This window comes from Taudactylus pleione, unplaced genomic scaffold, assembly GCF_031769625.1.
Source record: "Taudactylus pleione unplaced genomic scaffold, aTauple2 ptg000257l, whole genome shotgun sequence".
Lineage (NCBI taxonomy): Eukaryota > Metazoa > Chordata > Amphibia > Anura > Myobatrachidae > Taudactylus > Taudactylus pleione.
The window spans coordinates 1,186,372-1,211,399 of NW_028284659.1; the positions used below are offsets into that span (position 1 = coordinate 1,186,372).

The window sequence follows — 25,028 nt, forward strand, 5'->3', positions numbered from 1 at the left end:
TTGCATATAGGAAAAATCGTTGCACTGATGATGCGGTACTTACAGCACTTCACTCTATTTTAGCTCATTTGGAAGTGAGGGATTCTTATGTTCGGATACTCTTTGTTGATTTTAGTTCTGCTTTTAATACGGTTATTCCCGTCTCACTAACATCTAAGTTGTTTGACTTGGGGTTAAGTGGGTCTATTTGTAACTGGGTTTTAAACTTTTTAACTGATAGACCACAAGTAGTTAGAATTGGAGGTGCTGTGTCGGGGGAAGTGTTGATTAAGACTGGTGTTCCCCAGGGTTGTGTTCTCAGCCCCCTATTATACTCGCTATTTACCCACGACTGCGTGTCGACTTCTGATTCTGTGAAAATCATCAAATTTGCTGATGATATTGCAGTCGTTGGGTTAATTAGCAGGAATGATGAGTCCCATTATAGGAAAGAGATCAAAAATTTGGTTTCTTGGAGTGGTGATAATCACTTGCTCCTAAATGGTGACAAGACAAAAGAACTGGTAATTGATTTTCGTAGGAGATGTTTAGAGCAGAAATTGCCAGTGTCTATTAACAACCAGGATGTTGATATAGTTGAGTCTTTTAAATTTCTGGGTATCCAGGTTGCGGCAGATTTGACATGGTCTTTAAATACACTGTCCCTAATTAAAAAGGCGCAACAGCGTTTGTTTTTCCTAAGACGTTTGAGGGCCTCGGGAGTTAGCAAAGTAACTATGCTAAACTTTTACAGATGCTCAATTGAGAGCATTCTGACGTTTGGTATCATTATCTGGTATGGCAACTGCACAGCGAGTGAAAGAAGTGCACTGGAACGGGTTGTTAGGACCGCCAGCAAAATCATTGGCGTGCAGTTGCCAACTATTCATGATGTTTATGGGCTTAGGGTTCTAAAGAGAACCAAAGGTATCATATCGGATCCAAGCCATCCATTTCATGAATTTTTTGATAAGCTCCCATCTTTAAAGCGGTTTAGAGTACTTCGGGCACGTACGAGTCGCTTGAGGGTTAGTTTTCTTCCATCTGCTGTGCGCATGTTGAATGCTATGATTGTATCTCTTTAGTTAATTTTAATTTTATTATTTTTGTGAAATTGTTTGTGATAACCTTTACCATGGATTGCTATTCACTGTTTTAAAAAAGTGCAATGTAATTTCGTCTGTCAAACTTGTTTTGCTGATGACAACAATAAATACAATACAATACAATAGGTAGTTATATCCCGGGGCAAATGCAGGGTTTCTAGAGGTAGTTATATCCCGGGGCAAATGCAGGGTTTCTAGAGGTAGTTATATCCCGGGGCAAATGCAGGGTTTCTAGAGGTAGTTATATCCCGGGGCAAATGCAGGGTTTCTAGAGGTAGTTATATCCCGGGGCAAATGCAGGGTTTCTAGAGGTAGTTATATCCCGGGGCAAATGCAGGGTTTCTAGAGGAGGGTTTGCAAACACCTGAATGTAGAGTGCGTGAGCCCATACAGTATGACGTGCAGGATATGTAATAGCTGGGACATACAGTATACAGGCCAGCAATCACAGCAAGCAGTCAGATGCGGCAATAGGGCACAGCTCCCTTATTCTGCATATTGTGGCCACAGCTCTGGTAAAATCATATTATATACATCTGCTATTATGGTCATGATTCATCATTCCAGCCATTGACTAGGCTGGGAAAGCAACTGGAACCCCCCCTTCCCCCCGTGTTTGTTATGCCTTATTTATTAGGAATTACATTGTGCTGATTTCGGAAGGGGGCCCACTGGTAACCCATACTGCTTTAGATATGAATGATTTTTGTCTTAACTCTCCCAGGGCAATGGTCTCCATGCAGTGGTTGTCAAGCCTACCAGTTTCCTTACTGTACATTGATTTGCTGTTGTGTTTATCAGACACGGGAGGCAGCAAGTCGCATAATGGAAAGGAAGAGGCGGAGCTGACAACTCCACCCTGGAGATTATTGTCAAAGGGCAGCTAAGCCTGAGCTTAGTGCAATGATGTCCTTAATATAAATGCTTTCATTTCCTTACCCACCATTGCCAACAGAGCGACACGTTCTTCCATGACAGCTGTCAGCACAGTAATTACTAGAGACCAGCAACACCGAAGAGAAAGCTAAACTTAAATCTTATATAGACAGAAACTTGCGCCTCTGTGACGTGTTCTGTCCGTCTGGCGAAATCTCACTGAATACTAAATCATTGTTTTACCTCCCAGCAAACAGAGATATCGCATCGATCGTGTCTGAGATCATGATGTATGTCCTCATCGTGGTGCTCACCATATGGCTGGTGGCAGAGATGATCTATTGCTACAGGAAGATCGCAGCTGCCGGGGAGGAGGCCGTGTTGGAAAATGCGTGAGTACAGTATGGAGGCAAACAGGGTTATTACAGCTCCTACAGCTGCTTCCATACAAGGAGAGGTTGGGGGGACAGTATGGGGCCATTCCCTGATCAATCACCACCTGCCTCCCCCTGTCACTGCCTGAGGGGCAGCTGTCACTGTCAGCCGGGGAGTGTATTAGGGGAAGGTGGAGATGGGGAATAAAATGGATGGGGTCTGGAATGAACATTGGACATTCAGAATGTTGATAGCAAGTTGACAACAAAATGTTGACAGAAATAATGCCAAAAATTACAAATGTCGATGTGGACATACATTTTTTTGCATATTGTACCATAACCTTAACACTAATCCTAACCCTAACCCTACTTATAACCCTAAACCTAAGCCTAAACCTAGACCTAACTCTAAGCCTATTACTAACTCTAAACCTAAAGTAACCCTAAACCTAACCCGGCCTAAACCTAACCCGGCCTAAACCTAACCCTAACTCTAACCCTAAACCTAACCTTGCTTATAATGCAAAGCCTAAACCTACACCTAAGCCTAATCCAAACCCTAACTATAACCCTAAACCTAATCCTAACTCTATCCCTAAACCTAACCCTAAACCTAACATTAACACTAAACCTGACCCTAAATCTAACTCTAGCCGTAACCTAACTAGAAACATAAAATTTGACGGCAGAGAAGAACCACTTGGCCCATCTAGTCTGCCCCATTTTTAAACATATTGTTACCACAACCCTTATTGATCCTTACTTCTTCTGAAGATATCCTTATGTCTATCCCATGCATGTTTACATTGCTCTACTGTCTTATCCTCTACCACCCCTGATGGAGGCTATTCCACTTGTCCACTACCCTTTCTGTGACGTCATTTTTCCTCAGACTTCCCCTGAACCTACCACCCTCCAGTGTCAGAGCATGTCCTCTTGTTCTAATACTTTTCTTTCTTTGAAATATATATTTGAATGTTTCTATCATGCCCCCCCTTTCCCTTCTCTGCTCCAAACTATAGATATTAAGATCTTTTAGTCTTTCCTGGTACGTTTTGTGGTGTAGACTTTGCACCATTTTAGTTGCCCTTCTTTGTACAGTGTCTAATGTATTAATATCATTCTGGAGATGTGGCCTCCAGAACTGAACACAGTATTGGAGATGAGGACGTACCAATGACCTATACAGTGGTATTATCACTTCTTTCTTTCTGCTACTGATTCCTCTCCCTATGTAACCAAGCATCTGACTTACCTTCCTCATTGCTTTGTTACAATGTTTGCTTGCCTATAAGTCACCTGAAATAGTGACTCTTAGATCCCTTTCCTCTTCAGTAGTAACTCTAACCCGAACTCTAAACCTAACCCTAACCTAACCCAACCCTAACTATAACCCTAACCTATGGTATGGGCACCACCATCTTGCTTCTGGTCATGTGACTTAGACGCTCAAATCCTGGCGTGTAACATGCTCTCTCCGACCATTCACGATCCTGCACTGAGTACTTAAGGGAGTTCAGAGCTCTCCATAGTTGCCAGTGCAACGTATTTCACAGCGCATGCTGTGAGAGAGTTTCTGTGCTCCTGAGACCTGTCTTTTCTGTGCTCGCCTGTGCTCTTGCTGGATCCCAGCTTCCTAGCAGCCTGCATCACTCTGCCTGCTCCCAGCCTCCTGCTGGAACCACCCTGCACCTTCTATTAACCCTGTCCCTGCCAAAAGACTTGAGTGTGCAGTTAACCCTGTACCTACACTGCCTCCATTTACCTGGCTCTCTGCTGGCTCATATTACAGCTGATCCAGTCTCTACACTGAGCCATCTCAGTACAACTCTCCACTTAACTCATCTGCTACTACTAATCAAATTACTCCATAACCTCTCTGGATCTCATCTCACCAGTGTCAATCAGTAACTGTTATCCTGTCTGCAGCCTTGCAATGTCCATTTGGATTACTAAGACTTTTATTAGTTCTGCCACTACCTGGACATTACCCATACATACTTTCCCGGTGACCTGTGCCTACATTATAGACTCTGGGCACACTCTAGTGCCCAAAGTCTATAACTCCGGCGCTGGCCGCGCACAGCTCAGTGCGCTGCCGGCCGCTGGGCGGACAGGAGGGGGCCCGTGTCGGAGACTGCACACGGGCCCCCTCTTCTCTAGAAATGCCCCTGTTCACTTCAGTTCACGTCATCACTTCCCTCTCTATATTTTGGACTTCATATTATCCGTGTACATGTCTGCAAGTTCACCCATTAAAAAACCCACTTTTCAGTTTAAGTCTGTTCAGGTGTCTGCTCCTATTACCACCCCGGGTCCAAAACAAACCCAGATCCTACCAGCTATTATCTTCTAGAAGGTGCTAGATAAATGATAAGCAGAATCCGATTGGTTGCTATGGGCAACATCTCCACTTCTAAAAACCCTCACTTTAGTATATACCCCTTAGTGTGCGATACTAGAGTAAATATTTTGGAAGAATAGGATATAAAATAAGGGAAATTTATCCACTGGAAAATAGCGAGGGGCCAGGAATTATGTGTTATGGGTCCTCATGTAGCAGCAGCAGCGACCATGGAAATTATTCTGGAACATTGGCAACTATGGAAAGCTCAAACGCTGGGAACATAAAACCTGGGTTCTATTGTACTGGGGAAGGAGGTTAGAGGCATGAGGTTAGAGGCACGAGGGAGAAATGTACTGAGATATGCAGACGTACAGTAAATTAAATTATAATGCTGTCCATCATTTTGTTTCTTATGCAGCTCAGACTATCTAGCAATAACATCAGAGACTAAAGACAACTGCCTGGGTGTGCAAGCACAGGAATAGGTGCATGGCGGGCAGTCACTCAGGACAGCCAGGTGAGTGCTACTACAGGGCACGTTACATAACTTACACTCGCAGAGTTGGGTGAATCTGCAGCGCTGTTCCTGGACGGCCGCAGCCGCCTGCTTACTACCTTATGCTGATGCAAGAATCCGCCCGTGTATGCGGAAAGTCCATGTGACTGCATGCGGGAGCCCATCGTGCCCACTGTTTGCCCGTCCACAAGCGCAGTCATCTGCATTAGCATACGGACTTGCAATGGCCCAATGCTCCTTCTGAAGCCCCCCTGTCCGCATGTTACGATAAAGCACAAAATACGGCCTACACACCCACCGCACTCCCATGACGCTCCCACAGCCGGATCAGATCTGTGCGTTCATGCGGTCGCTGCCTAAAAATGCACTTTTCATGGAGAGTGTGGTCGGCCGGAGGATGTATCTATCCGTGCGCATTATCGATCTCCATCCGTGTGCTGATTTCTTTATTTCTGGCGCATGCGCAGTATGCTTAAATACAGGAGATCCGCCTGCGTTGCCACTTGCGCCCGTCTCTGAATCAGCCCTAGTATATATCTAACCCTCCGACTGCTGGATGTGATGATTGGGTCTTTATTACTGAAATGACGATGATAGACAGATAACTGATATTAGTAACGTAACTAAAGGCCCATAGCCGCGGCTGCAGGCTTCAGGCGGGGTCCCCGTTAAACCACGCGGGCGAGTCACTCCAAGTTCTCATTCTCTCGTTTATCTGCGCGAGGCTTACGCTATATTTTTTAATTTACTAGAGAGTTGATGGTTCTGTCTCTTCCCTTTTATTTGTATTTTGAAACCACTGGCAGGAGTCCGGGGAAATCAGCAGGAAAGTCAGGAGACAGATGACCAAGATGATTATTTTGTTACTGTTAATAAGTTGATCTACTAATGAGTTACAAAATATATTTGTTACACAATAAGTTGGGTGTTCTCTTGATTTTCTCTACAGCTGGAAGGACGGATGGAGTCAGGAGCCTCAGGAGCTGGGTGGACTGAAAAACCAAACGGGTTATAGACGAGCTCAATCCCACCGCCTCACCCTTTCACCCACAGGAGCGCGCCGGGATTTTCATCATTTTAAGTTGCTTTGTATACCTATATCTCATGCCAGAGCGAGGCCACAGGCCTCAGTGTCTGCTGCGTTTGATCTATGCGGGTCACAAGTATATGCAGTCATCCTTGGGCTTTTCATTGCCGCTTGCTGGTAATTAAGGGGTTAAGGATGTTCCCTCACAATGCTTCCATGAAAGTACAACTTTTTCTTTTACAAAAAAATAATTTGCTTAATTTGTTTCTTTGGTTTGGTGGGTGGAGAGGGGGTGGGGGGCGGTTCGTGGGATACTCATCATGGATCATTTGCACATCAAGAAGTATCCTCTTTGACCTGCAATGAATATCTATATATTTTTCTTAATTTAGAACAATAGTTTTGGCAATGCAATGAACAATCTTAGGGGCATGTTTAATATTCTTTGCATGTCGCTCTCTCCAAAGGCAAATATTTAATTTGTATATTTTCTGCTGCAAACAATGCACATAGCCTGGTATTTACTAAATCGTGCTGGGGTTGGCCTTAGTGCATTGATGAACCACTTGCTGTAAAGCGTTCCGGTACCTTACATGTTACAACCCTTGCACGTTTGAAGCTTTAACTAAATAGTTCTGCTTACAACGGCAACAAGGCATCGCGGGAGCAGGAATACGATCTTAGTGGCTGGAAGAATAGAACGGGAAGCACTTCTGCTATTCCTGCCTCCCACAATGGCTCGGTCCGACATTGTGAATGTGAACTAAATACCAGGTGCAGTTCGAGGGAGGTTACCCAACTCCTGCTGGGTGCTGGGTCTGTGAAGTTCAGGGTGAAGGGATTATAGAACTTTTTAACAAAGCATGTTATTTATTTTGTAATACAGAATAAAACAGAATCAAATTAGAATATATTATGTATGATTGAAAGAGGAAGGTTTGAACTGGCCTCTTCTCTCTATGAGGCTTGTTCATCAATGGGAATGACCTACCCGCTTTTTAGTATAGTTCTAGATTGTTTTAATTGTTTTGCCAGCAAAGTAAGTGTTAAAAGTTAACTCACAAAGGCTTTTTTCTGCCTATGACATATGCAGTTCGCAGAACCCAAGTTCCTCCTGCACCATATTCTGCAAAACATTTGGAGTAAGTTGGGGATCTGCTACTCTTTCCAGGCTGCAGCCTATTCAACCATTTTGGATTCATCCATAACTTTCTCTTGATTTGACCTATTTCTGGCGCTGGACAACTTATCAACAATTTCCAGATGACATCACTGAGCGGATGATCGTGCACATGCGGCCGCAATCACCAAAATGGTTACGAATATGAAGACAGGAAAACAGATTATGTTAGGCTCAGATACACAAAGATTTGGAGACATCTTGGTTGAAAGCTACAAATATGGAAATAAATCAACATGAGCCTGATTAGCAGATCTCTCTGACCTGATCACAGAACAATTGGATGGATTGCATTTCGCCCATTCCTACCCCACACATGCATTGCTATAATGTCTCTCTACTGAACAAGGAGCCATATCTGTCTGAGTCCAGTTGATGGGTTGGTTAATGACCACACACTGTCAGATCTTGGTCAACCGTGTTTTCTGCCAATCCCAGCTGACGTCTGATGGATCCTGATCAGATGTTGGTTGCTAATGGCAGTTACACACAGGAATCTGAGGCCAACACTACTCAACGTGGACATCTGGATTGTTTTGCTTGTGGACAGCTCTCATGAAATAATGACATTTGGTTTCTGTTGGTTATTGATCACAGCGCATTTGTCAAAGCTTCGCTGTGTTACACTTTAAGCCTTTTTTTGTCTCCTGAATTTCAGTAGAGGTGGAAACGTAGGTGGAAATAATGGTGGGTTGGCCAATCTAGATTTATCGAGCCAAGACGTATTTTGAAAGACAAAATATCATGTAGCACTCCCGAAAACCGGCAATCTGTAATAATAAAGCATTTGGCAAAGCTTAATGAATATGAGTAAAAGGATTGCTCTGAAGTGAGAAGTTTCCCCGATCGCAGCGTCACTTTGGACCAGTTATTTGCCCCCAAATAATTTCAATCCCTTAAACTGCAGTTGGGGGAGAACTCTTAGGTTACCACTGTGCAACCATTTTATGGTGCTTAATTTATTTGACACGTTTCTCAGCCCAAAGCCTCATAGAGAGGATGGATTGCCGTAGCAGACCTCCTCAGTAGCATATGATCTAGTAGGGCTACCGAGTAGCCGCCAATTACGTATGATGCATGCTCAATTTTACTGTACCAACAGGCTGCAGCCTTGCAAAGCAAGCTTCTACTGTCTTATTGTGCCTGCTTCTTAACCCTTTCTGTGCCAGCTGGCGCCTGGGCAGGTGTCACGCTGGGGGGGAGGCGTTAAACATGTCTGTCTGTATGTTATCACCTGCTGTCACCCTCTGTGCTGTTCCCCCGCTGTAAATGCCTTGTCATTATTTTTTACTTTTTTCCTCTTCTTCTACGGTTTATATCTTTTATACACATTTGCATTTTTCATGTTATGTCATTGGGAAGGGAGGGAGATTTGCAGGCTATGTGGCATTTTTTTTTTCTTTTTAAATAAATGATTCTATTTATTTGATTGGAAAACAATAAAGAAATCAGACTATAAGAACCTTTACAATGACTTTATAACATCTGTATTGTGTGTTTTACTTATAGATTGTCTTTAGAAAGTGTTTGCAATTGGCTGATTAAGTGCAATGCACATAATAAAATAATTCTACCTATTGTGTAAAACAAATAGACCCACATGGGTGTAAGTTACAGAGTGGCATGGGTAACAACTGGGACAAAGACTGGCAGCCATGGGCCCAGTGTAACTGCCAGCCACATGGTGCTAGCTGCCTACTTTCAGAGGAGAATAGAACAATGTCCATGATTTGGGAGCTTATTGTGCACCCTGATGTGAGACTACTGCAATCACAAGGAATAACAAACCCCAGAATGAAAAACAATGGTATCAGCATTCTAAAGTTCCCAAATTAACTCAGGGTGTGGGTACGTTGATGATATTCCATTCCTATCTGAGCATGAAATGCATAGCGGTGCAGAACGGCAGTGTGAAAAAATAAATAATGGGTGGGGTGGCACGCACAAAAGCTCTCTCTATAACCTTCATATTTCTAGTAATGTCTCTATATACCAACTTTTCTGTATAAACAATGCTCATTGAGGAGCACCTCCTGGACCATCTAACATATTCCTATTACATACTGACCAAATCCAGACAAAGCTTCTATTGTTTTTTTTCTATAAAGAAGTGAAAAGAGATTGATCTAGCAGGAATCACAGTCTGGTAGCTGGGCCCCTCTCTTCAAGGTCATCATCATCCATATAACAGATGAACTTATCCAACCACATTATTCCAATGTCCCAGCAAGTAAAATAACATTTGACCTTTGGACAGTGGCTCCATTCTGATGACCATTAGAATAGAACTTATCTCGTGCTCACGGTCACTTCTAGTATGTAAGTTAACGGTAAAGTCTCGGAAATTGATTGTTCATCCACCTTTTACCTAAACACTTTTCTCAGGCTCTGCGAGACGACTGACCACTGAATCCCAATGCCAGGAGACAACATTATGTTGGATAAGCTGGAGTCCCGTTACACATATCCCACACATGGTTTCCCTGTATATCAATGTAACATGTAAGGATTTGCATTTTGGGTGCTTAAAAAAAGTATCCGTCTTACACCTTAGATGGATACTTTGCATGATACTAGCATGGAGAAGGATTTAGCTGTAATTGTAAATCATACACTTAGCAATAGGGTACAATGCCAATCAGCTCTGAGCCCACAGGATATTATAAGGTATTTGTATGCCCTCATATGCAGGACCCTCACTCCTCTTGTGTACGACACCATCGTCTCCCCACTTTTACATGTGCACCAACATCACACAATCTAGATCTTACTGAATCTCTATGCACAATATTTTGCCCCATCTCTCAGTCCTGTCTTCTGTCTATCTCAGGCATGTTCTATGCATGTCTGCATTCTATCATGTAACGTGTTCAGTTACAGAACCTCTGTATTGTTGTTCCTATTAGTTGCCATTTTATATTATGTCATCCTGCTTGTTTTGTGAACCCTTGTTGCCCTCCATCCCTAATATACGGAGCTGCAGAACCTTTGTGGCGCCATGTAAATAAATAATAATAAGAACAATAAATATCTGCATTATGTAGTGAAAGGGGTAAGTGAGAAAAGTACTATAAGTATTCCAAGAATTACAGCTCTTTTAAAAGCAATAAAATTACATATCTGCAAAAGAGAACACACTTAGCTTTGCAATTGTGTATCAATAAAAGAGCTATAAAATATTAGAGCCCAATAACAATAAAATAGTCAACTGGCCAATAAGGGAGGCCAGGGGCTGTCCTACAGTGGTGCAATTATCTCCAGCTTTACCCTATCCTCCCCTCCTGTACCCTAGCCCTAACACTCCCCCTAGTGCCTAACCCTCCTCCCTAGTACTTTACCCTAATCCTCTCCCTAGTGCCTAATCCTAACATCCCATAGTGCCTAACTGTCCCCTAGTGTCGAGCCCTCTCCCTAATACTGTACCATAACCCTCCCATAGTGCCTAACCCTCCCCCTAGTACTTTACCCTAATCCTACCCCTAATGTCTAATCTTAACATCCCCTAGTTCCTAACCCTAACCCTTTCCTAGTGCCTAACCCTCCCCCTAATGTTTAACCCTCACCCTGGTGCCTAATACTAGCCTTCCCCTAGTACCTAACCCTCACCCTTCACCTAGTACCTAATCCTATTCTCTAACCTCCCCCTAGTGCCTAACCCAACATCTAGTGCCTAATCCTAACCTTCCCCTAGTGCCTAACTCTTACACTTCACCTAGTGCCTAACCCTATTCTCCTCCTAGTGCCTAACCCTAACCCTCACCCTAGTGCATAACCCTAACCCTCCCTCTAGTACCTAACCCTATCACTCCCCTTAGTACCTAACCCTGACCCTACCCTTAGTGCCTAGCCCTAACCCTCACCCTAGTACCTAACCCTCCCCCTAGTACCTAACCCTGACCCTCCCCCTAGTGCCTAGCCCTAACTCTCCCCCGAGTGCCTAACACTCCCCGGAGTGCCTAACCCTCCCCTGAGTGCCTAACCCTCGCCCTAGAGCCTAAGCCTAACCCTCCACCCAGTGCCTAACCCAGGGGTTTCCAACCACATTCCTCAAGGCACACTAACAGTCCAGGTTTTAAGGATATCTATACTTGAGCACAGGTGTCTTCAGTTATTTTGATTTAACCATCTGTGCTCAAGCGTGGATATAATTAAAACCTGGACTGTTTGTTTGCCTTGAGGACCAAGTTTTGGAAACACTGGCCTAACCCTCCCCCTAGTGCCTAACCCTAACCCTCCCCTTAGTACCTAACCCCAACCCTCTGCTGCAAGTTCATGCATGATATTGGCATTTTACATGACAACATTATGAACATTTCAACATTCTGCACATGCTGACATGTTAAATGTTGACATGGTGATGAAGACATTGTAAATGTGCACATTATGACCACAACCCTGTGTTAGATATAGTAGGAAGTACTCGGTTGTATCATATCTTGTACTATAGTAAAACAACAATAGTCACATTACTAACAAACCCGAATAACTACAACAGTCACAATTCTATCAATCACCCATAACAACAGTCACAGTGCTAACAAACACCAATAACAACAACAGTCACATTGCTAACAAACACCAATAACAACAACAATCACAATGCTAACAAACACCAATAACAACAAGTCACATTGCTAACAGACACCAATAACAACAACAATCACATTGCTAACAAACAGCAATAACAACAACAATCACATTGCTAACAAACACCAATAACAACAAGTCACATTGCTAACAAACACCAATAACAACAACAGTCACAGTGCTAACAAACACCAATAACAACAACAGTCACATTGCTAACAAACACCAATAACAACAACAGTCACATTGCTAACAAACACCAATAACAACAACAGTCACAGTGCTAACAAACACCAATAACAACAACAGTCACAGTGCTAACAAACACCAATAACAACAGTCACATTGCTAACAAACACCAGTAACAACAACAGTCACAGTGCTAACAAACACCAATAACAACAACAGTCACATTGCTAACAAACACCAATAACAACAACAGTCACAATGCTAACAAACACCAATAACAACAACAGTCACATTGCTATCAAACACCAATAACAACAACAGTCACATTGCTAACAAACACTAATAACAACAGTCACATTGCTAACAAACACCAATAACAACAACAGTCAAAGTGCTAACAAACACTAATAACAACAGTCACATTGCTAACAAACACTAATAACAACAACAGTCACATTGCTATCAAACACCAATAACAACAACAGTCACATTGCTAACAAACACTAATAACAACAGTCACATTGCTATCAAACACCAATAACAACAACAGTCAAAGTGCTAACAAACACTAATAACAACAGTCACATTGCTAACAAACACTAATAACAACAACAGTCACATTGCTATCAAACACCACTAACAACAACAGTCACATTGCTAACAAACACCAATAACAACAACAGTCACATTGCTAACAAACACCAATAACAACAAGTCACATTGCTAACAAACACCAATAACAACAACAGTCACATTGCTAACAAACACCAATAACAACAACAGTCACATTGCTAACAAACACCAATAACAACAACAGTCACATTACTATCAAACACCAATAACAACAACAGTCACATTGCTAACAAACACCAATAACAACAACAGTCACATTGCTATCAAACACCAATAACAACAACAGTCACATTGCTAACAAACACCAATAACAACAACAGTCACATTGCTATCAAACACCAATAACAACAACAGTCACATTGCTAACAAACACCAATAACAACAACAGTCACATTGCTAACAAACACCAATAACAACAACAGTCAAAGTGCTAACAAACACTAATAACAACAACAGTCACATTGCTAACAAACACCAATAACAACAGTCACATTGCTAACAAACACCAATAACAACAACAGTCAAAGTGCTAACAAACACTAATAACAACAACAGTCACATTGCTAACAAACACCAATAACAACAACAGTCACATTGCTATCAAACACCAATAACAACAACAGTCACATTGCTAACAAACACCAATAACAACAACAGTCACATTACTAACAAACACCAATAACAACAACAGTCACATTACTAACAAACACCAATAACAACAACAGTCACATTGCTAACAAACACCAATAACAACAACAGTCACATTGCTAACAAACACCAATAACAACAACAGTCACATTGCTATCAAACACCAATAACAACAACAGTCACATTGCTAACAAACACCAATAACAACAACAGTCACATTGCTATCAAACACCAATAACAACAACAGTCACATTGCTAACAAACACCAATAACAACAACAGTCACATTGCTATCAAACACCAATAACAACAACAGTCACATTGCTAACAAACACTAATAACAACAACAGTCACATTGCTATCAAACACCAATAACAACAACAGTCACATTGCTAACAAACACCAATAACAACAACAGTCACATTGCTATCAAACACCAATAACAACAACAGTCACATTGCTAACAAACAGCAATAACAACAACAGTCACATTGCTATCAAACACCAATAACAACAACAGTCACATTGCTAACAAACACCAATAACAACAACAGTCACATTGCTATCAAACACCAATAACAACAACAGTCACATTGCTAACAAACACCAATAACAACAACAGTCACATTGCTAACAAACACCAATAACAACAGTCACATTGCTAACAAACACCAATAACAACAACAGTCACATTGCTAACAAACACCAATAACAACAGTCACATTGCTAACAAACACCAATAACAACAGCCACAGTGCTAACACCAATAACAACAACAGTCACATTGCTAACAAACACCAATAACAACAACAGTCACATTGCTAACAAACACCAATAACAACAACAGTCACCTTGCTAACAAACACCAATAACAACAAGTCACATTGCTAACAAAGACCAATAACAACAACAGTCACATTGCTAACAAACACCAATAACAACAACAGTCACATTGCTAACAAACACCAATAACAACAACAGTCACATTGCTAACAAACACCAGTAACAACAACAGTCACATTGGTAACAAACACCAATAACAACAACAGTCACATTGCTAACAAACACCAATAACAACAACAGTCACCTTGCTAACAAACACCAATAACAACAACAGTCACATTGCTAACAAACACCAATAACAACAACAGTCACCTTGCTAACAAACACTAATAACAGCAACAGTCACATTGGTAACAAACACCAATAACAACAACAGTCACCTTGCTAACAAACACCAATAACAACAACAGTCACATTGCTAACAAACAATAACAAAAAAAAACACTATTTAGAAAACATCAAATCCTAAAACAAACAAAAATGTGATTAGCATATTAAACATTCAAATAAGGTTATAGAACTACTGGTTGCATTTTCATACTTACACAAATCCTGAAGGACAAGTATCTTGGACCTTTTGCCCAAATTTAACACTGCATCTTTTAGGGGCCTCCTTGCTCATGATCCACAGGACAGTGGTTGAAACTCAAGAAATGTCAGTTTATCATATTAAGCTTATCTACACTAAAGGTGCCTACACACTAGACAACTCGCAAACCATGTGATCTCATCAACGATTTCCCTTGATCTCCCCGGCAACCCCCCAGCACTCCCGGACATACGATACCGTGCTTAAACTGAGCAATCTGACCAATGACCTATCGTGCATCCTTAACGAATTCCAGTGCATCGTTAACGAGATTGTCAGATCATACTGCATGTACAGTAGGTAAGATCTGAGGATATAACAAACGATCAGCGGGAGCGCACATCGGGATAGTTATCGTTTGTGGACACTTTATGATTTGTACAATTTGTCATTCCGATGCTTTGGAATCGGCCAAATCGTGTAAAAAATGATCTATTGTGTAGGCACCTTAAGACGTTGTAACTGGAAATAATAAAAGAGTGATACAATTCTGCCACCATCTGGAGACTCTCTGATACTACAGATTTATAGGAAGCAGAACTGGGCATTTCTGTACAGCTGTAGTTTCCATTTCATGGTGGAAAAGATCCAAATAGAAATTGTACATTTATTGACAATCTAATTCCATCTGTATTGCTCCCTTTAGGTACTTACAAATGAATTGACATTTACTAGATCCGAAGATGAGACAAACAGTCCACAGACAGGAAGCCGCTGTATTCGCACTCTGTGGCTGATTCTGAAGTGGGCGTGTTTGCGGCAGGCCGCGGAAGCCTCATACGGGAGCTGATGCGATGATCCTTGCGGCTTCAAGTGGGAACTACCCTCAAGTGTTTTGATTCGGTTCAGTTTTAGATTTCTTTAAAATTGATAAAAGTAGCTGAAATCAAGTAACATGTAACCTGGACCTTTTATCCCCTATAGTATTATTAACATCAATAACATTAATTTCCATTCAGTTCTGACCACCTCACAACACCTGAAATCACGAGCAGGGGTGTCAAAAGGGGGGGGGGGAGTGATTACTACTTACCCAGGCCAGGCTTGATGGAGGGGCACGGCGGAGGCTGGGTCTGCCAACCCTCCCCTACCTTACAAGAGACATCAGTCTCCTCTGGCTGTGCCACACTGATTTGCCCCCCCAGATTTGCCCCAATGCAATCTTTCCCTGTGGAGCCTGCTGCGCTTACTATTTTGGCCACGCCCCCAAAAAGTACACAGGCCCGGCACAGCTCTTTATGGGCCTGATCGCAAGGGAGTGACTTCATTGGAATCCAAAATATGCGTGATATGGATTTTAGATCTGAGTTCCGAACTTGTAAGAAGACCCAAATCGAACCCCAAAGTGATCCGAGCCAATAATCAGTTTGACTCGGAACCCCAAAGTTCGGATGTCTTCACTTTTCAGCAAAACCGAATTGCTCACCTCTAATTATAATAGTGTTACATTGTGGTATTTTCCTATTATTAAACAGAGTTTGCTGGACTGTTCTCAGACATTTGTGACATAACAGTTTTCAGATTACCTGATGTTCTTCTTATTTGACGCATGTAGATAATCTGCTTTAAACTTTATAAAATGGATTTTTTATAGACCTGGATGGCGCCATAGCGTATCCATGCTTTGGGCGCCATGGTTCCAAGCTACACATCTGTGCGCTGTATGCTAAATCTTGCTATTGGTGTCCGTGAAAAGAGACCTGTCAGACTCAGAATAAGCCCCTCTACAGAAATACGCTTATTTTACACTTATTTTCTGCTATGTTACTTTCCGAGCACATACAGTATAAATCATCTTTAGGTAAGGTTTACAACGTGAGCTGTGTTCTGGGAAAACACCAATTCATTAGCTGTTCTTAATACTCAGCCTAACCTTGATGTGTAGATTCAATCATTAATTATAACAGGGTTATACAATCCCTTTTCCTGCTTTAAATGAAGATAGCCACTATGAATTTATAATGTCCTCCCATCTAAGTTATAATGATTTATACCAGAAATAAAACAATTAGACAGAAATGACAGAATAGTCACCTCTTTATTAAATTTGGACTGTAATTTTGTAATGGTCAAAAAGAACTGCACGACAGAACGAAAAGTGCTCGCAATAACCGCAAACACTGGATGCGCCATTCGTCCCTTGCGCTACGGCCTTGGAGAGCTCACCTGCTTACTTCCTGCCTATAAAAGGACCCCTACGAGGGTGGTATTGTTAAGGGGCATCTTAGCCTTTCACCAGATGCTGGCAGCTGTAGGCAGGGCGATTGATGCTGTACCAGTTGGACTGTGTTAGCTTATTGGTTCCCAAAGATAAACTATTTGGTTTTTTGAGGTTAAACCAAAGTTAGGTAGTGATCATGATCTAAAAGGTTCATATACTCACTAAGTGGAGCCATGGTCCACCAAGAAGAGACATCATAGAGAGGTTTGGGTTATTTTGAAGAACCACTGGAATACAATCTGAGTTTAGGAGCCAGACCCAGAGAGCTCTACTGTTGTCATCTCTTTTCTTTATTTGGCAATCTCCGCGGCCTTCCCAGGGACGCTATTTCTGAGTGTAATCATATATATATATATATGTTTGATGTCTGAGAAGGGAGTGTTACTATATTATCCCTTTATATATACATAGGCCTGCCATACTACCCCTTTATATATACATAGGCTTACCGTACTATCCCTTTATATATACATAGTATGTACCGGCCCGCCCGCCCGCCCTAGTTAGCCAGTGTAGCGCCGACCGCAATGAGTGCGGTCAGCGCTACACATTTGCACAGGACCGGCGCTAGGCTTCCACCGCCGGTTCCTGTGCTGCACGCCTGAGCCCGTTCCCTCCCCCTGAGTGCTTGCCCAATAGCGCTAGGAGGCGGGCTCAGGCTGTGCATAACACACGCATCGCCACCAGCGCTGGCGGCGATGCGTGTGTTAATCAGCAGCCAATGAGAATCAGATAGACTCTCATTGACTGCTGCAGCACCCACTGCAAGAGCCGGATTCCGTCCGGCTCCTGCAGTGGGTAATGGGACTGACGTCATGACGTCTGTCCCATAATGTCCCGGGCGGACTGGCGGGCGGGAGCAGCATCGCGGACAGGAGCTGGAGCAGCGTGGAATCAGGTAAGTATATTTTTATATATATTTATTTTTTAACATATCTGCACAACGGGGGAGGGGGGTGGCTACTACTGGGGAGACTTCTACTGGGGGAGGTGTGGCTACTACTGGGGGCGCCATTGGGAGGACCTCTACTGGGGGGGGGGCTACTCTACTGGGGACTACTACTTGGGGGGGACTACCACTGGGGGCATTCTAAAAGGGGCCTATTACTAGAGGCACTGCACTCGGGGGACCACTACTGGGGGCAATAATTGGAAGGGCCACTACAGGGACCACTGCATAGGGGGGGTCACTACTGGGGGCACTGCATGGGAGGGGGAGGACTACAGCTAGGGGCACTGAGGGGACCACTACAGGGGGCACTAGATAGGGGGATCAGTACAGGGTGCCTGCATAAGGGGACTACTACTGGGAAAACTGCATGGGGGGCACCATATAAAGGGCACTGCATAAATAAAGGGATACCGCTACTGGGCGCACTGCATTGTGGGGACTGCTACTGGGGGCACTGCATAAGGGGGAACACTACTGGGGGTACTGAGTAAGGGGAACTAATTGGGGGCTGTATAAGAGGGTACCACTACTGGGGATACTGTATATGTGGCACCACTATGGGCCTGATAAGAGGGACCACAACTGCATACTGGGGGTACTGTATAAGGGGTACTACTGCGGCTAAGGTGCATATGGATAAGAATGTTCAGTTTGAAAATAAAGGGGTGTGTCATGTTGACACGCCCCATTTTTAAGTGACCACGCCCATTTTTTTGGCCGCGCGCGTCTACGGCGAGCGCACATCGGGGGTGTTAGGGGCTCCCTTTTCAAATTTGCCCTGGGCTCCAAATACCCTAGTTACACCACTGCGTACTATCCCTATATATATACATAGGCTTACCGTACTATCCCTTTATATATACATAGGCTTACCGTCCTATCCCTTTATATATACATAGGCTTACCGTACTATCCCTATATATATACATAGGCTTACCATACTATCCCTTTATATATACATAGGCTTACCGTACTATCCCTTTATATATACACTAAGGCTTACCGTACTATCCCTATATATATATACACATAGGCTTACCGTACTATCCCTTTATATATACATAGGCTTACCGAACTATCCCTTTATATATACATAGGCTTACCATATTATTACCGTATTATCCCTTTATATATACATAGGCTTACCATACTATCCCCTTATATACATATAGGCTTACCATACTTTCCCTTTATATATACATAGGCTTACCATATTATTGCTTATATATACATAGGCTTATCATACTATTCCCTTATATATACATAGGCTTACAATACTATCCCTTTATATATACATAGGCTTACCCTACTATCCCTTTATATATACATAGACTTACCATACTATCCCTTTATATATACATAGGCCTACCATACTATCCCTTTATATATACATAGGCTTACCATACTATCCCTTTATATATACATAGGCTTACCATGCTATCCCTTTATATATACATAGGCTTACCATGCTATCCCTTTATATATACATAGGCTTACCGTACTATCCCTTTATATATACATAGGCTTACCATATTATCCCTTTATATATACATAGGTTTACTGTACTATCCCTTTATATATACATAGGCTTACCATGCTATCCCTTTATATATACATAGGTTTACCATACTATCCCCTTATATATACATAAGCTTACCATACTATCCCTTTATGTATACATAGGCTTACCATACTATCCCTTTATATATACATAGGCTTACCATACTATCCCTTTATATATACATAGGCTTACCATACTATCCCTTTATATACACATAGACTTACCATACTATCCCTTTATATACACATAGGCTTACCGTAGTATCCCTTTATATACACATAGGCTTACCATACTATCCCCTTATATATACACATAGACTTACCATACTATCCCTTTATATACACATAGGCTTACCGTAGTATCCCTTTATATATACATAGGCTTACCATGCTATCCCTTTATATATACATAGGCTTACCGTACTATCCCCTTATATATACATAAGCTTACCATACTATCCCTTTATATATACATAGGCTTACCATACTATCCCTTTATATATACATAGGCTTACCATACTATCCCTTTATATATACATAGGCTTACCATACTATCCCTTTATATACACATAGACTTACCATACTATCCCTTTATATATACACATAGACTTACCATACTATCCCTTTATATACACATAGGCTTACCGTACTATCCCTTTATATATACATAGGCTTACCATGCTATCCCTTTATATATATATAGGCTTACCGTACTATCCCCTTATATATACATAAGCTTACCATACTATCCCTTTATATATGCATAGGCTTACCATACTATCCCTTTATATATACATAGGCTTACCATACTATCCCTTTATATATACATAGGCTTACCATACTATCCCTTTATATACACATAGACTTACCATACTATCCCCTTATATATACACATAGGCTTACCATCCTATCCCTTTATATACACATAGGCTTACCATACTATCCCCTTATATATACACATAGACTTACCATACTATCCCTTTATATACACATAGGCTTACCGTACTATCCCTTTATATACACATAGGCTTACCATACTATCCCCTTATATATACACATAGACTTACCATACTATCCCTTTATATACACATAGGCTTACCGTACTATCCCTTTATATACACATAGGCTTACCGTACTATCCCTTTATATACACATAGGCTTACCGTACTATCCCTTTAGGGATGTGCAGGCTCGGATAGGTTCGAGTTTGCACGCCGAGTTCAGATTTTTCCCTCCAAAAATCGGGTCTCAGAAAGAGGCAAAACGTCATCTTTCATGGACAAACATCATCTTCCATGGACTTTTGTAGATGGAAGACAATGTTTGGCCTAATCGTGGGAGGCGTGACCACGCCCCCTTCCCGGGAAAAAAACGTTTGCAGCTCCGCAAAGCAGCCCTGCGCGCTGGGGAGGGGGGGAGCTCTGAGCCCCCTCAGCCCTGCTCCAATCCAAGGGTGGGCGTGATTAGTGTGATCGCTCCCCCCCACAGGCATAGGAGACGCGAGCAATCTCCACTGCAGCTCAGCACACGCTGTGTGCTGGGCTGCTGTGAGGGAGGGGGGGGCGGCGCCGGAAGCCTGGGTCCCAGTAATCTGTACCCGCTCCCCCCCCTCTCGGTGCCTCTGGGTACGGATGAGTGGAAGACAAAGTGGTGTGACTAGGGGCAAGGTGGTGGTGCAGACAGAAGGAAACAGAGGGCCTGATTCAGACCCGGTCGCAAGCGCTGAGCGCTTGCAACTGGGTTGATGGTTGCCACAGCGCATGCGCACGACGGAGCCAGCTCCGTCGTGCGCATGCGCGAGACCCGGCTAGTGACGGGGAATCCGTCGCTCCGGATCTCGCACCAATGGTGGCGAGCTGTCGATGTTGAGTGACAGCTCACCCCCTCTGGAGGACTGGCCGGTGGGGTGGCTGCCCAAACGGAGGCGTTCCCGAGGGAACGCTTGCCATTTGGGGGCGGCCCCACTGACATCACGAGTGATCTCAGTGGAGAGCTTCCGGCTCTGTTAGAGCCGAAAGCTCTCTGGGGCTTGTGGTGAACGAGACCCTACCACAAGGTTCTTGTTGCAAGCCCGATGACCATCGCGACCATCACCATGGCCGCTCACTATAAATCATGCCCAGAGTTACATGGATGCAATAAGACAGGGCAACGCAGTTGGGGATAGGCAGATTGGTGTGGATGAGGGAATAAAGAACTAGCACAGTTAGGAGACCACACAGCTGTAGGGATTGGGTAAGTATAGCAGCATGGAGGCACAGATAGTGTACATGCATAGACTTAGGCTCATATTCAATTAGCCGTGATAAGTCAGTTTCTGCAGAAAAGTATCCTCCGTATTCAGGGTCTCATTCAGAGCCACTCGTAAGCGGCCGTTCGCTCGTTTCGAGCGATGTTCGCACATCTGTGCATGCGTACAGTTTGTAATACGCATGCGCGAACCAGTCAGTGCGGCCGAAGATTGTTTGTTCGCTATATAGCGAATGCCTGATAATTTGAGTGACAGGAGTATGTGGGTGGTAACAGGGAAAGGTGCTTGAAAATGGGGAGTGCAGATCCGAACGCAGGCGTGCCAAACGATCAAAACGGGCATTTTAAGGGTGTGCATAATTAATACAGCAACGTCATCGACCACGTCACTTGGTTATTTTAAAGTCAGAACTGCTCGCAAGATAGCGGTAGGAAAAACCAACCACAAGAATAGCGAGCAGTTCAGACGCTGTTCGATGTACTCGATTAATCTAATAAATAGCGGAGATGACGTATGATGCGAGCGGCCAGGGGGCGTCTTTTTCAAAATTACGACCACATGTTTTGTTCGCTCGTTCAGACATAGAGGCGTGAACAGACCGCAAAGAGCGAACGGTTCATTTGAATAGCCACCCCTTTTTTCTGAACGAGTGAGCGCAAATAGCATCCGGCTCTGAATCAGGACCTCAATTCCAAAGTGTTTTCGCCGTTGTGAAAACTCAGTGCATTGGAATCGGTGAAAAAGATTCGCTTATGAATAGCAGTCGGATAAAAAATGCAGAATTGGGTTTTTGGGGTACAAACTCCTGAAAACCCCCCTGCACCCTCTGGACAGTCCCCCAAATGTAAACTGTGTCAAAAAATTTTTTAAAAAGTACTTTAGAACACCCAAAAAAGTACTTTCATTTTGGGGGTAAAAAAGTCCAAATTTGGGGGACAGTCTTAAAAACTAGCGAAATTGGCTCCAGGGGGGTTCCCAAGTATGGGGCAGGTGTTTTTAAGTTTGCAGGTGCTTGCGGCAGGTGGATTTTTTAAGATTTTTAAATCTTCACTTTAGCAACTTAAAAATATGCTAGCCCCCATTTTCATGTACCCGCATAGCCGGCGCTTCAAATCCCGACAGTGGCATCCCGGCAGCAGTGAAATCCCGATCATTGAAAGGTATGTATTTACTAACCTACTCTACCCCATAACCCTCCCTTAGGGGTGCCTAACCCTATCCTCCCCCCAAGTGCCTAACCCTAATCCCCCCTCTAAGTGCCTAACCCTCCCTTAGGGGTCCCTAACCCTAACCCTCCCTTAGGGGTGCCTAACCCTAAGCCTCCCTTAGGGGTGCCTAATCCTAACCCTAACCCTCCCTTAGGGGTGCCTAACCCTAACCCTCCCTTGGGGTGCCTAACCCTAACCCTTCCTTAGGGGTGCCTAACCCTTAGGGGTGCCTAACCCTAATCCTCCCTAACCCTAACCCTCCCTTAGGGGTGCCTAACCCTAACCTTTCCCTAAGTGCCTAACCCTAATCCCCCCTCTAAGTGCCTAACCCTAACCTCCCCCTTCCCCACTGCCTAAACCTAGTTCCCCTGGGGGCACCTAACCCTAACCTCCCTCCGGGGGTACCTAACTCTAACCCTCCTTTCCCCTAGCCTAAACCTAACCTCCCTGGGGGGGTGCCTAACCCTACGTCCCCCCACGGGAACCCTAAACCTAACCCCCCCCTCGCGGCTTCAATCCGTAAACCGGGTGTCGGGCTCTCTGCATAGGGAAAATGACAGACGTCGGGAGTTTGACGCGTCATTTAATCCTTGCCAGGATTAGACAGTCGGGAAGCCGACGGTCAGGATTCCGTCCATCGGCTTCCCGCCTGCTTCCCTTCGAATGCGTATTCTGAATGAGATGGATGTATGGAGTAAGAAGTATGTTGGAGCCCAGTGTGATTGTTGTGGTGAACAAATGAGTGGGATGTGGGAGCCACATAACTGCTTTGACCTCAGTTGCATAGACTGCATGTGTGTATTCCAATGAGCACACAATTCTGTGAATTAGGAGCTCCACCACTTTGTGAGTGACAGCAATCCCACTCTGTGAGAGTACTGAATCTGCAGTTAACCACAGGGTGTGATGGCATACCATATCTGTATTGCGCAAGGAACACATCTATTAAGGCGTCAGCCTTAATGATCGTAATTTCATTGCTTTTTTTAGTTTGAGTGGCACAAATTCAGTAGGTTTTGTGAAATTTCAGATCATGTTTAAGAAGCCTTATTGGGACATGTGAAACCATAAGGTTTTTTGTCTATGGAATATATATATATATATATATATATATATATATATATATATATATGTGTGTGTGTGTGTGTGTGTGTATATATGGAAAAATGAATACATTACTGTGAAATAATGTGGCTACATCGATATATATTAAATATTAAAGTGATATGGAACAACTTGATGTAAGTTTTATATATTTTTCCTTTTTATATCTATAGAATAACATCACATATGTCTTTTATTAATCAATATTATTTGCGTATATATATAAAATAGTGTAAGTTAGGAATGAAATTTAATGAATATCTAATGGATATAAAAGGAAAATGGAAAATAAACAAGGGTTAATAGCAAAATAATACATTATATATTAAGAAAATAAGCAAAGGCTACTGTATGTGTATTTATATAGTTTTTATTGTTTGTTGTTTAATCTTGTTACAAAATACATATAACATATTAATATGGATACGTGTTAATATTTTTTTGTTGATAAAAGGTTAAAAAGTTACAAATCAAATACAGATACAAAGTAATTAGGATATATTACAAATTTGACACAATGTCTCTTTTGCACCTGTTCTATACCACATTTGGTTGATTGTTAAGTATCGGAGCCATAGTAATTTAGCAGATGGTATTAATTAAGTTGATGAGCACCTTTAACTGCAGATTATCGCAGGAATGGAGAAAGCTGTACAATACGGAGAAATGCGTCAGTGATTGCCTTCTATAGTATCCCTATCCCCGCCACACTGGAAGTGTCTTTGGCATAGTCTATTACAACACCAGCCGGATATCAGTCTATGGGGTTGATTCATAGATGCATGCAATGCCCGTAACTGCTGTGATCCCGTGCGCAGTGCATTGCGACAATATG

General features: G+C 42.8%; 1 protein-coding gene across 1 annotated transcript in view; it reads left to right on the forward strand.

The window, feature by feature from the left end:
• SCN1B (sodium voltage-gated channel beta subunit 1) overlaps positions 1-8,880 on the forward strand; it is a 117,845-nt gene extending 108,965 nt beyond the window's left edge. The window contains exons 5-7 of the mRNA XM_088480869.1: positions 2,212-2,353; positions 5,104-5,202; positions 6,152-8,880. Of these exons, the coding sequence (XP_088336995.1) occupies positions 2,212-2,353; positions 5,104-5,170 (209 nt within the window). The 3' untranslated portion in view covers positions 5,171-5,202; positions 6,152-8,880. The remainder of the gene's footprint in view (positions 1-2,211; positions 2,354-5,103; positions 5,203-6,151) is intronic.
• The last annotated feature ends 16,148 nt before the right edge of the window (positions 8,881-25,028 follow it).